The 15577-nt window shown below is 40.6% G+C and overlaps 1 protein-coding gene across 1 annotated transcript in view; it reads left to right on the top strand.

The window, feature by feature from the left end:
* Positions 1-15577, top strand: part of pawr (PRKC, apoptosis, WT1, regulator) — a 72178-nt gene that overhangs the window by 45889 nt on the left and 10712 nt on the right. The window contains exons 3-5 of the mRNA XM_028571032.1: positions 795-920; positions 8318-8352; positions 11942-12071. Of these exons, the coding sequence (XP_028426833.1) occupies positions 795-920; positions 8318-8352; positions 11942-12071 (291 nt within the window). The remainder of the gene's footprint in view (positions 1-794; positions 921-8317; positions 8353-11941; positions 12072-15577) is intronic.

The following is a 15577-nucleotide window of genomic DNA, read 5'->3' as shown; positions in this document are numbered from 1 at the left end:
TCAGGGATTGCTGGAAGTCAATGTGATCATGTCTTAAGAGGATTAAGAGGAGACCCTGGCCGTGTTGAGCCAGAGGTCAACATCGCTGTTATTGTGGGAATGACCTCGCCTGTCACCACACATCTGTCAGTGTGTCGATATGCACTAAAGTGACCGAGTCATTGTCGACTTTCTTCAGGGAACGGATTTCTTCACTTTATGTTAACAAGAAACTGGATTCCTTCAAACCAGAGCAAGAGATTAGAGAAAGCTGATTAGCACAGCAAGATTTCTGTCTGCGAAAGCTGATTTCTTGGCCATGTTCTCTAGCAAGTTTCTAACAGGATTGCAAGAGCCCATGTGCACGACAAAACTTCAAACTTGGAAAGTATAGCTGAGGCATAATTTGTCGTGAGACTGTTCTCTAACAAAAAATAACTAAGTATCTTTGAAATGCACTTCAAATTAACCAGCCGTGGTTAAAAAATATGGCCTGGTTAGTGAAGAAAGCTGCATGTAAACGCAGGTTTTAGAGTAACCGTGGGCCTGTTTCACAAAAGCGATTTTCTAGCTCAGCAAATTGTGGCTGCGTCCCATTTCACGAATGTTTGCTGACAAATTTGCAAGTCCCACAGAGTTCTTGCATGCTTTTGCATGGGTAGCAAGTACGGCATTAGTAAAAACTTCTTCTCGCCTTAATCTGGTTTCCCCATAACCTGATTTCTTGTGTGCATGTAAACATAGTCTCTGTGACTGTAATTGCTCAACCCAAGGCTGATCTAATCTCATCTATCATTCTCTTTCTCTTCTCTCAGAGCCTGGATGAGCTGGACGATGACGACACAGGGGAGAAGAACAGAAGGGAGGAGGAGGAGCTGGTTCAGGCCAACACTTTCCAGAACGAGTCCATGATAGCTGAACCTGCCACCGGCCACTTAATGGTAAGAATTGACATGACAGGAGGAAGGAGGACAGAGCTGCACATTCATTCATATTTTATCAGTAACCTCTGGTGGTATCTAACCATGCAGATAGATATGGTTGTGTCTGAGATTTCAATGAAGGTTCAGTATGAACATAGAGTTGATCGAGAAGTCATTCATTGCCAAAACAAAAAAGACTGAATCAAAGAAGAGACATGATGTCTCTGCAGTACTGCCTGTGTATTCCAGTCTTTAATGTCTGCCACAGACTCGTATGATGTTCTACTTTTCCACCACACGTCACTCAAGCAGAATATTTTACAGATTGATACATCGGTGCTGCCAAACAGAGGCACTGTTGCTCAGGGAGATACCCGGAGGGCTCAGGAGCCGAGTTTGTGTGAAAAGCTGCCATGATGCAAAACCCAAAAGTGTCTCTGCTTTTCATCATCACTGCGGAATCCGTTAAAAAAGCAAAAATAATTTCTCTTAAATGCTTTTAAAGCTACTAGGAGAGATGGTTTTTCACAGGTCTAGGGTGGTTTAAGTTTCTTATTCCTAAAGCGGGTTGATAATACAAGTATTGTTCATGTGGCTTTATAGAGAGATGGATATTGCTTGTTACAATATGAGTGTTGGGATGAATTGTCCATTAATTGATGATTGCTGATTGATTGAAAAGACATTTTGATCAGCAATTAATTATTCGTCTTATCGAGCATAAATACCAAATATTCACTAGCTCAGGCTTCTGCGATATGATAATTTGCTGCTTTTCTTAGTTTCTCATCATTGTAAATTTTGGACCATTATATTGACAATAGAAGCAATTTGAAGATGTCAGCTTGGGCTTTTTTCATTGCCTACAAAGTGAATGAGTAATCGTAGCAAAATATCAGCAGAATTATAGATTCTGTAGCTAAGCACTATCCTTTACATCACACACTGCCCAGCATTTCTCTGTGCAGCTCAAAAGCCATATTCATCAAACTATATTTGAAAGCCAGTGTTAGGATCTGCTTTGTGTATAAGGTGTCTGGTTCTGAACAGTGGGAATCAGGGACTGTTGACGTTTACAAAATGAGTATTTTAATCTTGAGAAGCAATATTGTGTTCATTTGATAAAAGTGAACTCCTGCAGAGACGGTCTGCTCCTCCTCCAAATGAGTCCAGGAGCCGTCTGTAGAGTGAGGACATAATCCAGTTAGAAAAAAGGAAACCAAATTAGAACTGACACGCTCCTAATTTGAGTCTTTATTTCCTCAAGAATAGTATAGTTCATATTCAGTGGTGCGGTATTTGCAATTTCAAACTCACTTCAAATACACAGAGTGATTTTCCATTAGAAATTGAGCACATGTAGGATATGAAAAGTATCCAGCTGGGTAAAGACTGAAAGCACTCCAGTCTGTTTGTATTCCTGTAAAACGCCATCTGATTTACATGTCGTTTGAAAGAAATAAATAAATAAAAAATACAAATGATGGCTCTGCCACTGAGTGACAACTTTTGTGGATGTAGCTGAGAGTTGCGTTCCAGATGGATCAGCTGTTATGCATCAGCAGGCTTTTTTTGTTTTGGGCTGGAACCTTCTGAGGCTGTTTACAGTATGCAAAGCGAGGGCTTGTTTATGAAATATGTGCACTACACAAACAGCACACTAACAGGAAGATTGTGACAGCACCTGCTGAGATGGGGCCTGGATAGAAAATAAAAAGCAAAGCATTTGACTATTTAGTTAAGGTAGTCTGCAGTATGCATAAACAAAGCAATTCAGTCAAACAACTTTTCTGCAGCTTCCCCACTATGCGTTCATTTATAGCGAGAGAGAGAGAGTCATCATTTGAAACCGAATATGTCCATCCATGCATGCTGAATCTATTCTTACCATCACAACATGAAGCCTAATGTAGACCAGATGTAGTTATGCAGAAACTAACCATTAGATGTCTCACCGTCACTCATATAAAACTGAGCCGAAAAGGTCCAGTACGGTCAGCGGATTTACTACAGAGCTGTCAGTTAGACATCTGTAAAGATGGAGCATCCCAAAAATGTGCTGCTCCTCTCGGGCCCCATTTATCAACGGGAGACAAGCAATTGCCATGTCGGGTCCGTTATGATATACAGCGTCCAGTCAGGCCTCTAAGCTGGTATCAAGATATCTGGACAAAAAGTTTTTAAAAAAAAGAACCCAGGCCTCTAAACAGTCTCCCCAGGTTTCCCAACCAAAACAAGCTGTAACTCTTCTCCGTTTGCTGCTGAAGACATAATGGAAACTCTAAAAAAAATATTTTATCAGATGTTTTAAATTCTGTAATGATATCCATTTTCCATCTCTTTCTGAGGACCTGTGTTTCATTTAGGTGTGCTTACTGAGGTAATGTGTGCTCTCCGTGTGTGTGCTGTATTTGTGCGTGGACACACATCTCTTCTCCGTGTGACAGGACACATGTATCCGATATGTGATGGCCTGGTGAGAGAGGCCCTCTGCAGGCATGTGGTCCTGGTTATCAGGCCTTTCCTCTCTCTGGTATGCAGGTCCTACAAGAAAACCTGTTTCAGTGATCCAGCAGTCAGAACCATATGGAACATTCCTCAGGATCATCTGCATTTAAAGTGGCGCCAGGTCCACAACAAAGCAGTTCAGGTCTTTTTTCTGCCTGTCTCTCACATGGAAAACACATTCTGCTAACAATCGCCATCCAGCACTTTTTAACAAGCCTAATTTGCATTTTTAATTAGCACCTTTCAGTCCAAAAAATGGTGCTGATGCAGAGCATCTTGTCCGAACAGCAGGGAAATGTTCCCCGCCCATCACATGGCATGTCTATCCAGGAGCAGCAGCCCCTGTGCTTGCAGCAAACTGAATTTCATCTTGTTGCCTGAAACAATATTCGATCGCACTCACACCTCTGTTGATTCAAGATTTTAAGGATTACTGTTATATAAGCCAACTGAAGCACACAAATATTTATCTTTGCTACCTGCAAAAATACTTACTAGGTAGTTGGTGAGAAACTAAATCGTCACAACAAACCAGGAACACTACACTTCACTTTATACACTTTAGTGCGTAACTGTTTTATATTAATTAACGTCCGTTACATTCAAGCCTTTGCCAAATGAGTTGCTACAAAGCTAATTAAGACTATCAGCTCCACAAAACTCTCTCTGTATTTCTCAGTATGGCTATGTTCAGAAGATTGTGTTGTCTGGTGACTTTCCCCACACAGAAACTCAAATGAAGATAATGACCTCTTCTGAAGAGTCCATCGTGTTTTTTTAATCCTCCGTGTCCTCCTTGGCTACTAGCAAGTGTGTGGAGGAGGGGTGGGGGCTGAGCGTGATCATGTATTGCTTGTGTCATGTGGATGTAACAGTTTTGTTGTCATTTCTTAGAATTCCTAATTGGGGCAACATAAACAAAATACTATAGCTTTAAACAGCCTAAACATTTTTTTTCTTCTAGTAAAGATATTAGTTGCAAGAAAAGCTCTTTTAAGAACCTTAGGAAAACACAGGGGAAATACCTTTGGCTAATACACATGCAATAACTGAACCGTCACTAACAGAGAAAGAGGTTAAAGGTCCCATGGCATGATAATTTCACTTTATGAGGTTTTTTAACATTAATATGCATTCCCCCAGCCTGCCTATGGTCCCCCAGTGGCTAAAAAAGGTGATAGGTGTAAACCGAGCCCTGGGTATCCTGCTCTGCCTTTGTGAAAATGAAAGCTCAGGTGGGCCGATCTGGAATCTGCTCCTAATGAGGTCATAAGAAGCAAGGTTACCTCCCCTCTCTGCTTTGGCCGCCCAGAGAATTTGGCCCACCCATGAGAAAGAGAGAGACACCGTGGCTTGCAAACAAGCAAAGTGGCAGTTGGTCAAGGCCACACCCCCACCCTCCACCTTGCCCCCCCTCTCTCCTCCTCAATAGCATTTAAAGCTACAGACACAGAAATGGCACATCCTAAGGAAAGCTAATTGTGGGACTGGCTCCAGTGGCTGTAATTCTGCACCAAGGCTGGATTTTGGGAAAGAGACTTCAGATACAGTATTAGGGGACCACTAAGGCCTATATAAAAGCATCCAAAAAGCAGCATGTCATGGGACCTTTAACATGACTTTGTGCAGCTGTTTGGTGTGTAGTTTGCAGGTTATAACCATGTTTTCATCTTCAGCCTTCGATTTATGTTCCAGGTTGGCATTTAGACATCTATTTCTTCATCATCAAAGACAGCTAGGTGAGGTTAGCATCTAAATTAAAACTGTGTGTAAGAAAACTGCAAAGCATGGCTACTAAAACAAAATAGCAGTAAGCCACAGTAGGTAAAATGTTGGCACATAATTATAATTATTAATGTAAATAAATTGCAGCAATAAGCAAGGGAAAATGATTCAAATGTTTTCACACAATCATATACAGCACTTGTCAGTGATTGTTCCCAGTATAGGGAATTTCCAGTAGCCTAGTTTTGCTGGTTCGTGTATTTGGCCTGCCTGCTTCTTCTTAATGCCAATCATGCTTATTTGAAGAAGCATCTCTCTCTCTCTCTCTCTCTCTCTCTCTCTCTCTCTCTCTCTCTCTCTCTCTCTCTCTCTCTGTCTTGAATTCATTGAATGCCTCCATAAAAAAATGTGATCCTTATCAGCTCTGTACAGAGAAATGCTCTTGAGCGCTGCACTGTCAGGCAGCTGGATGGAAAGCCAAAGATCGCCTTTTCATGGAGTAAGACGGCATTCCTTCAGAGATTTTTGAATTTAATTAGCTGTCAAGACATGAATCATAGATCACATCAAGCCATTAATGTCCAACCAAGACATTCAAAGAGGCAAGGAATGTTCGTTACACTTACACATATAGCACTGCACATCATGTGGCTATCTGCTCGAGTTTGGAGATGAAGTACTTGTTTCATTGTTGATATTTGTCTCTCTTGTATTTCAATTCAAGTATTCTTAGTAGCTCTGCAGTCGGGCTTCTGGGAGCTGTCAGCACAGCTCAAACATGATAAATAAAGTTGCGCGGGCTTGCATTGTGTGCATTGAAGAAGTCGTACGTGAATTACGCTGACCTTTCTCACAGATTCATGTCCTAGACTGGAGGTCCGCACTGTGAAACATTGCCATAAGCTGCAGTAGTAATGTGGCAAATGAAGTCTGGGATGTTTTCTGTAAACATAATATGATTTCATTCTCAGATTGTCGGCTGCATATCAGCCACAGATGGATGTGGGTGATCAGTTTATCCCTTAGTTATAGAAGGAATGTTGGCCTGCAAGCTAATGTATATGATTAAATCTTGTTTAATGCTGCACAGTTTAGCCCTGATATTAGTTTGTCTCTTTCGCAAGATAAAGATCTGACCTTTTTTTAACTGGGATTTCATTTATACCAGTCCAAAAAAGTTCATACATTTTTGTGCTAGCCAGAAGATGCAGGAGATGAAACCCCTCTTTAGCTCTATAATCTATACTCCGTATCATATAAGAATCATTCTTGGTCTTTTGTTTTGACTGTGTGCAAATGAGGATTGGCAAAGCCTCACAACGTCTGCTGACCGCTGTGACCTTCCCTCATATTGTTGTTTTGACTCATATTTCAACTCTTTGTTACCTCAGAAAATAAAAATCCAGTCCGCTGACCCTTGTCAGTATGCCAACAGACTTTGAATATGAAACTTGCTTGTGCTGGATCTTACAAAACAGATGTATTAACTTGGGAAATGTAAAACCAAACAGTTGTTTCCTACATAGTCAGGTTCTTGTTGGAAACCAGCAGACTGGTTTCCAGGTCAGTTGTATATTCAAAGAATTCTCTTGGTTTATTCAAGTTACACTAGACTGTGGAGGCAATAAGCAAGATCAAACACACATTTACATATAGACAGCATTTTTTATTTCTACACTGTGATCTGTATTGATTGTCTCTGTTAGAGCTATAGTGCAGTTCAACTGCTGTGAAATCTATATGCATCACATCTCAACTAAAAATGTTTTACATGAGGCCTGACTCTTTCTTCCTCTTTTTCTGTCTTGTCTTTACATGACTGATTTGGTACCCCTTATCTAATTATGTACTCTGGGACAGGGATGTAGTAGTACTGAAAGGCAGAGTCAACGAAAAGGAATCTTTTCATAAATGTGTAATCATGATTGCAACTACTCAAATCAGACAAAACAAGCAATTTGAAGAATGCTGGGAAATAGTGATGGACATTTTTTAAACTATTTTCTGCCTTTTTATAAACTAAACTACTTTCGAAAGCCTTCACTTATTCCTTAATTATACTGTCTATGTCCCCAGTACGCACAGTCTGACAAACCAACTCCATGGTTAAAGTCCTACAGTACTCTGTATTCAACTTAATGGGTTCAGGCCAAGTCTGACATTAGAGTGCATTACACTTAAGAATAGAGTAGCACCATCTGTCTGCCTTTGACTAAGTTCATGATAAGACAGTTTGTTGAAAAGATACAACTATAGTACTGGCTTTTCAAGTCCAGCTATCGCAGCTGTGGGATTATACCAAATCCTAGAAAATGTCAGTTTCGAAAACAAATTTCATCAAAGGGCTCTTAAATCCAGGTGTTGCCTAAACCAGGTCTTATGCGCAGATTATGTATTATTTAGTGTATGACCTGCTGCTGCCGAAGACTGCCCTCTCACCATCCTCCATCTTAGTAAATCTATCCAGGCTTGAGCCAGGGAAGAGATGAGGGTCGGGATTTCATCCACAGGTAATGGATGATATGTCACCGAGACAGAAAGGCTGGTGCATGCAAAGAGTCGGGCACAACGTTTCCCCCTCACCCGCTAAAGCCATCATCTGACTGATAGATTTTATCATAGCCAAGGCTCCTCAATCAAACCTGGGACCCTTCACTGCACAACACCATAGGAAATTATCTCACACACCTCATTTTTTCCGAGGGAAACGCTATTTTACCGAAGGCAATTCTATTGGAGCATCACTGCTGTATAGATCTAAACAACCTTTAGATCATACAATAATGGGAAAAGAAGATAAACACGCACCCCCATGTTACAAAAAGCAGATTGCTTTTCACAACTTGGGGCTATAGGGACCCTGTTGAACTATTAAATGGGACAAATCTCATCCATATATCAGCTCAGCAGCTGCAACAACACAAACGTTCATACACAACCTAAAGGCTTTTTATAAATGCTTGCTCCTGATGAATTTCTCTTATCCTGTAGATGGAGTTTTGTGTTTTTTTTCACACCCAAGGCAAATGAACATAACAAATGATACCTAAAAAGTCATTCTGATATCTAATGCTTTTCTGAAATTAGAGCCATAACAGCGCTACTATTAAAAAAAAATTTAATCTGTAGCCTCTTGAGTTATTGTTTGTGGACTAAAGGTAATCTTCTCCTTTTTGTTTCAGGAAACCCCCAGATCTGGGAGCGGGCGCCACAAGAGGTGAGACTCATTTTATTATCCTGACACTGAAAGTGGAGTTTATCTGCTTTAGCATCACTTGAAATGTGTCAAGAGAAGGAACAGAGGTCGGGATGAAAAACAGCAGTTTGACTCATTCATTACGAGAGCAGATTTGCAGATAGACTGGCACCTCCCTCTGGGCAGATGTTTCTTCTTTTTATTTCATACAGTTTACTGTTGTTTGGCAGAGAGCACAAAGTTGTGATCAAAATAAATGTTCTTTCATCTGCTTCCATTATACTTCAATGCAAATTAAAAGGAGGGAACAAACTCTTGGAGCATATTGATTAGATTCTTACAATGCAGCCTGTAACAGACAATCAACAGTGTGTATTTATTGTTACGTTTATTTGCAACCAAACTTTGGCCCAACGGTTGGCCACAATTTGGCTGGCCGCCAACCCCAACAGCCAAGTTCACCAGCTGACATTCAATCTGGCTATGTAATTATGGCTGCTGCTTTCATCAGCTGGCCTGGCTACACTTGGACGCTCCGCAGTTCTGAAACGGACAATCCACCAGGTGGGCCGGGCAGCACTAGATGCTTGATAGAGCAACTATATAGATATGTGTCTCCCTCTAATTTACTCTCTTTCTGTAAACCCTCTCCTGTCTCAGTCACTTTATCTTTTTTTTATCTCTCTAGATTCAAGCCATTCACTTGTTACAGTTTGATCCTGCTCTTCTCAAAAACTCCTTTTGCAATGTTAAAAAAAAAACTCTGTTATAATGCAGCCCCTATCAAATCACCATCCAGATATCTAGCATTTATTATTGTCTGCCTTGGCCTTGGTAGATGGACCCGTCTGATAAAACTCATAGCTCATGCAGCTTATTAGCCTTGCAACACAAATGTTTCAGTTCAAGCTCCATCTACCTTTCAAATGAAGAAACAAAACCACTTGCGTTCTGTCGCTCATCTTGAATAGTTCAGGGGGCCTGGGAGATTGGAGCATTCTAAAACAAAACACACCCAGGCCAGCCCTGCCTATTTAGAAAGCTTGAAATCCCAGGTGCCATTGAGATAGAAGAGGAGTGACCGGCATTGATCAACTACAATTGCAATCCCGCACCCAGAAATTGTGGTCATTTTGTGCAAAGTGGACAGGGAGATATTACTGACTACATCTTTAAACCACCAGCTCAAAACCTTGCCTAGATGTTTTCTTGCTATTTAGGGGAATGGCATGTATCGGGGGTGTAGCGGGGTGTTAATCAGATGGTTTAGTATTGTGTGTTGTGGTTTCTAGTGTAGTTTTGTCACTGGCCACTTAAGTTTGTGAGAGATGTTGTTATATCTGTGGCTGATGCTGTTAAAGGCTTTCCTGTCTGTGCTTTCTCCTTCCCCACCTGCTGAGGCTCCCGAGAGTGTGTGATTGGCTCAGCCTCTCTCTCCCCCAGACCTCATGCTGCAGGGTGCTAATGGGCCACGGTGTGATATTTAGTATTGAGGCCATGGATGTTTATGCTTAGCTTCAACACCCGCTGAGCACCCTAGAGTGTGTGTGTGTGTGTGTGTGTGTGTGTGTGTGTGTGTGTGTGTGTGTGTGTGTGTGTGTGTGTGTGTGTGTGTGTGTGTGTGTGTGTGTGTGTGTGTGTGTGAGACCAGGGAGATATCTCTTTAAACAAGATGACATGCATGGACGTAGACACGCAGGGCATGTCATTGCTTTGTGTTTGGCTCATTTTTTGGTCTAATGGTGAGGGGACATACAGTTTTCGTTATCATGCATTGTAATGTATACGTGACTGTACATGCACAAGCATGTGTGCTTATGCCAATGAAGGATGAGTAGCCTTGAAGAGCCTACAATGAAAGAGACAAATGAAACGCACTTTATCTTGGCGCAGGCAAGCCCCAAGGGGAGCGTTTCAAGGACTCCCTCTTTTTCAAAAGCGATGGCCGCTGCAGTGTTTGGCTCTCTGTAAGAATGAGCAAAAATAAGCTGTTGGTTCTGTAAAAGTCGAGGTATAAGATATTGTTGTGGGCGGGAAATTAGGTCAGACTTAGTGGTGAGTGAAACCGAAGCAGAGGGACAGACACAGAGCTTTAGCGGAGCCAAAGTAGCGCACTTTTTAATTAATTAACTTTATCGGTTATCAGGCAATTAAAAACACCAATACAGATCATCTGCAAACTGCCAAAAAACAGCCCGATAATAGGCCTCGGCCGATAATTGGTCCGTCCCTACCCTTAACAACCCATTGTTCAACAAAATCTTCACAGGACATAAATTGTTTTGTTGTTTTTTTCTTTAAAGCCGCTGGAAACTTGGCTTTAACTCTCTAAAGTATTTCTCTATAACATTAAATATCATGACTAGGCCTAAATAATAAGCAAGAGTAAGAGTTTAACAGTTAAAAACTCTGCTAATCTGCTTCATCAGAACTATGTGGGTGTGGTTTAATCAGATTTGATTCAAAAACCACAGACATCTCACAATCTAAATGACCAAAACTGTTCTAGTTTTGGCAAAAAAATAGCTCTCTAATCTATTATTACTTTTAGGGCCTTCTAGAAAATGACAAATGAGACATCAGTAAGTAAGTCCAGATGTAGTCTGAAAAGGTGGAATTTACAGGTTGTTTATATCAAGTGATAAAGTACCTTTGTTTCCCAAAACAATATATCCTGTGTGGTTATTTAACCTATAAATGGTTTCACAAAGTAGTCTAATAATTGGAACATCATATTTGGCAGATTCTGAAAGGAGCGCAGATGGTACAAAGGAGTTATATTTGTCCTTTGTCTTGCCAGCAGCTTTCCTGTCTGTTTCAGCTGTAGAAATATGCAGACAGCCCTCTTCAGACAATTCAGTGAAGCCTACAGACAAACACAGAATAATTTGATTCCCTGGGAGATTTTATAAACCTGGCACAATCTGTTCCTACCGGGGAGAGTTGCAGTGGGGTGGGGGGTGCAGAGCAGCAACTGATACTAAGTTTCCACGTCAACAATTATTGAAATAAGGTCAGTAAGAAAATAAACTGCACATAATTATTCTTTCCCGGCTGCCCGAGAATCAGTCTCTAAGTAGCGAGAAGTGGAGGAGGAGATAAGGTTAATGTTCTGCTCAAGCTGCATACAAAAACTTTTTTTTCTCACCAGCTTAAGAACAGTGACGCACAAGTTGCCACTGCCATTCTTGAGCCTATTTGAAGTTGTAATATGTAAATGGTTTCATAATCAGAATTCTTTTTGCACCAGAGTTGCAAACCATTGACGGCCTTTTCTCCATTAATGGAATAAAAGGCAGAGGTCTGTTAATAATGCATGCCTAATTGAAAGGGCAAACACGCAGAAGATATTCCCACCTGTTCTTTTGATGATGCATGTGTCACCCCATTGAAGTTTAATAATGTGGGTATGATTCATACCTTCAAACGGCCTCCGTGTGAATACAGTATTGGACACTTTGAATAGTGGTAATTGCCACAAAATTCACTCTCCTTCAATTTCCTTCTTCATGTGAAGAAAAAGAACTTAAGCATTTGAGTTGTATTCGGTATTGTAGTTATGATAAACACAGTACATTTACATGTATGTTTTTGTGCATGTTTGTAACAGCTCTGCAGCGCCGGGATCTGAGGAAGAGCTGGGTGGTAACAACAGACAACGACACAACCGTCACGGCAGAGATGGAGGAGCTGCAGCACCACCAGGGAGCTTGGAGAAAAGAATGGAGGAGCTGGAGAAGGTAAGTCTTCTGACCCTGTCGTTCATATCACTGCTATTACTAATGAATACTCCAACCAATAGAAATACAAGCCAGTTACATTGTGTTTTTTAAGGAATAGTGTGAAATGTTGGGAAATATACTTAAGAGTATTTCCTTTCTTGCCAAGAGTTGGTTGAGAAGATCAATACTCGTTCTCACGTCTGTGTTAACTACAGTATGGAACTACTGTAGGGCCAGGAAGAGATGAGCTTAGTTAAGCATCAAGACTGGAGGCAGTGAGAAACAGCTCACTCCAAAATAATGCTGGCCAGTACCACTTAAAGGAGCTCTAAGCGATGTCACGCGTTGTTTAGGCTACAACATTTCTTGTCACATACAGCAAACATCTCCTCACTATCCGCTAGCTGCCTGTCCCCTGAACACACTGTAAAATGACGTGCAGCAAAGGGCCGAAGGTTGGAACCGAACCCGGGGCCGCTGCGTCAAGGACTAAGCCTCTGTATATGGTTGTGCGCTCTACCAGGCGAGCTTCCCAGGTGCCCTAGAATCACTTTTTAACACAGAAACAAACAAAACAAGCAAATGAAATGCTATAACTGTCTCTTGCTGCTCAGCAGCAAAACAGTACATTTTGAACTTTAGAAGTGCTTGAAGGCATACTTTTTAAAATGTTGAGCTAGGCTGACTGTTTTCCCCTGCTTCTAGTCTTTATGCTAAGTTAAGCTAAATGCCCGCTGGCTAATCTTCTCATCTAACTCTTACCAAGACAGCAAAATGTCCCCACAATGTCAAACTATTCTTTTAATAGTGCACTATCATTGTATAACTTGCATGAGTTTGTTGTCTTCTACGCACATTTTCTTTGTTTTGTTTTTTAGATCAAGTTCCTGAAGTTATCCTCAACCAGATACTGTAGCAAATGAGCAAATAGTTTTTTGTTGGCCGGGTGGGGAAAGATATAGAGACATAGAGGTCACACCTGAAACAGTGTCGTAGCCAGGATTTAAAAAAATATCTAAAAGTATCTAATATCTAAAAGCTGTCTCAAAGCCTTTTTTACAATGTCGGGAATAGAACTCTGTTGGAAAAATACAACACACATTTAAAGACATGGCTTAACATCTGTAAAACCGCCAAATACAATACTGAGGACATGACTGCAGTGTCCTCAATGGACCTGAACCAAAACATGTATGATTTCCTCTTCTAGTGTGCCCACTGTTTGACCATCAAGGTGTCAGTTACTCCACAGGACATTCACAAATAGGACTTGAAATATCAGCGAATGAGAGCAAATCTGAGGAACTTGAGTTTCAGGGGATTTTTTTCTTCCTCTATTTCGACCCCAAGCACCATGTAAATGTAAAATCACAGAGGGAGCGTAGTTTTTTTTATGATTGACATATGCTATCACTACCAAATCCTATAAACTTTTCAATGTTCTTTAAGTTTTGAAAGGGTGCATCCGCAACTCTTCTGGCTGACTGATTCCTTTATCAGCTGCACTTTTTTCAGACGAATTTCCACTTTGAGTTCTTTGAGCGGTCGCCCGAGTTCTGATTTTCTGGCTGGTAACTGCGGCTCAGCACTGGCAGAAATCCTCCTCAGTGTTGTTGAAGCAATGACCTTTTAAAGTGCAGATATGTCTTTTCCACCTACACCGTTCCTATCAGACCCTAAACCCCTCAGTGCTGCCACTGTAGAAACTCGACTCGGAATCAAATGTCACTTGGGTGGCTTTCGGAAAAAAAGGTTTTTAAAGTAAGTACTGCTTTGACCTCAGTGACTTCCGTGCCAGGTATTTCTCTCAGTTAAATGACTAGAAACACCTTTTGAAATATTTCACACATTATTATTTTTTGTGCACAATGTTTCTACAGGCGGAGGTGTGTGTGTCAATGGTCTGTTCATATGAGATTGCTGGCAGGTAAATCTCTGTGACTCCAGCCGGCAACTTTACATTGTCCTTAAACATTTACTTAAAAGCCTCACAAGTACAGAGATGTACAGTATGTTTGAGCTTCATAAATATATAACTCTTACAGAAATCCCTGTTCTCCAAAGCCAAGTAGGACAGGTATCTAACCCCAACCCAGGTTGGGAGGAGAGTCACAGAGCCAGATCAGACCACACATTCAGAACAAAACCACTAATGGAGATTTGGCCAGCTCTATTGGTGTAAAAGATGTTTGTTCAAAGACTTCAAAGCTGCAGTTATCTATAGTACCTTTAAAATCCATGATGAAAAGAGTTTCATTGGTGTGTACGTATATTGATGTGGGCTACATTAATGCTTTCTGCCTTCTACTGTACCTGCCTGATCAGTTACTATGGAAACCATTTCAGGCTTATCTGGAAAGTGGAAATCTGGTCAGTTCCATCATAAGCACACAGCAGTTTCCACATTTGTGCATGTTAACACCTTGTGTTTATAGCTTACATAAACTCTCTCATTAAGGAACAATATCCATTTATTTCACTGCCGTTAGTAACACACTGGCTTTTAACCAAGTACAATTTGAAAGAAACACAAAAGCACTATAAAAAAGGAACTATCAATGCATTGTTTACTGACAGTCTGTTCTGTTATAAAACATATTGCTTGTTTTTAAAGAATATGTTGAATTCAGAAATAAAAATGTGCATATATATATATATATACACATATACAGTACAGGCCAAAAGTTTGGACACACCTTCTCATTCAATGCGTTTCCTTTTTATTTTCATGTCTATTTACATTGTAGATTCTCACTGAAGGCATCAAAACTATGAATGAACACATATGGAATTATGTACTTAACAAAAAAGTGTGAAATAACTGAAAACATGTCTTATATTTTAGATTCTTCAAAGTAGCCACCCTTTGCTTTTTTATTAATAAGGGAAATAATTCCACTAATGAACCCTGACAAAGCACACCTGTGAAGTGAAAACCATTTCAGGTGACTACCTCATGAAGCTCATTGAGCAAACCAAGGGTTTGCAGAGTTATCAAAAAAAGCAAAGGGTGGCTACTTTGAAGAATCTAAAATATAAGACATGTTTTCAGTTATTTCACACTTTTTTGTTAAGTACATAATTCCACATGTGTTCATTCATAGTTTTGATGCCTTCAGTAAGAATCTACAATGTAAATAGTAATGAAAATAAAGAAACATATTGAATGAGAAGGTGTGTCCAAATTTTTGGCCTGTACTGTATATAGAGTTTAAAACGGTAATGCGGCAAAAAGTCAATACTTTTTATTGACTAAGTCTTAACGCCTTTTAAAACCAGATGCTTTTGGAAGAAAAATTAGCTTTCAATGAAGTAGTGCCATGCAAGCTTAACATGGCAACATGTTAATACACAGGCCTGAATATTCTCAAATGTTGAATACAGCTGTTTTGATTTGGCACATCCAAGGCTTTCTAAGGCCGGCTACACACTGGCTGTGTCACGTGAGCGTGTCAGCTGCATGGCGTGTCGGTTTTTATTTCGGCTCCCACGTTAACAGGTTAGAGCTTACACACTGCCTGCGT

Source organism: Perca flavescens, chromosome 23 (genome assembly GCF_004354835.1).
Source record: "Perca flavescens isolate YP-PL-M2 chromosome 23, PFLA_1.0, whole genome shotgun sequence".
Lineage (NCBI taxonomy): Eukaryota > Metazoa > Chordata > Actinopteri > Perciformes > Percidae > Perca > Perca flavescens.
This window is presented reverse-complemented; position numbering and strand designations above follow the sequence as displayed.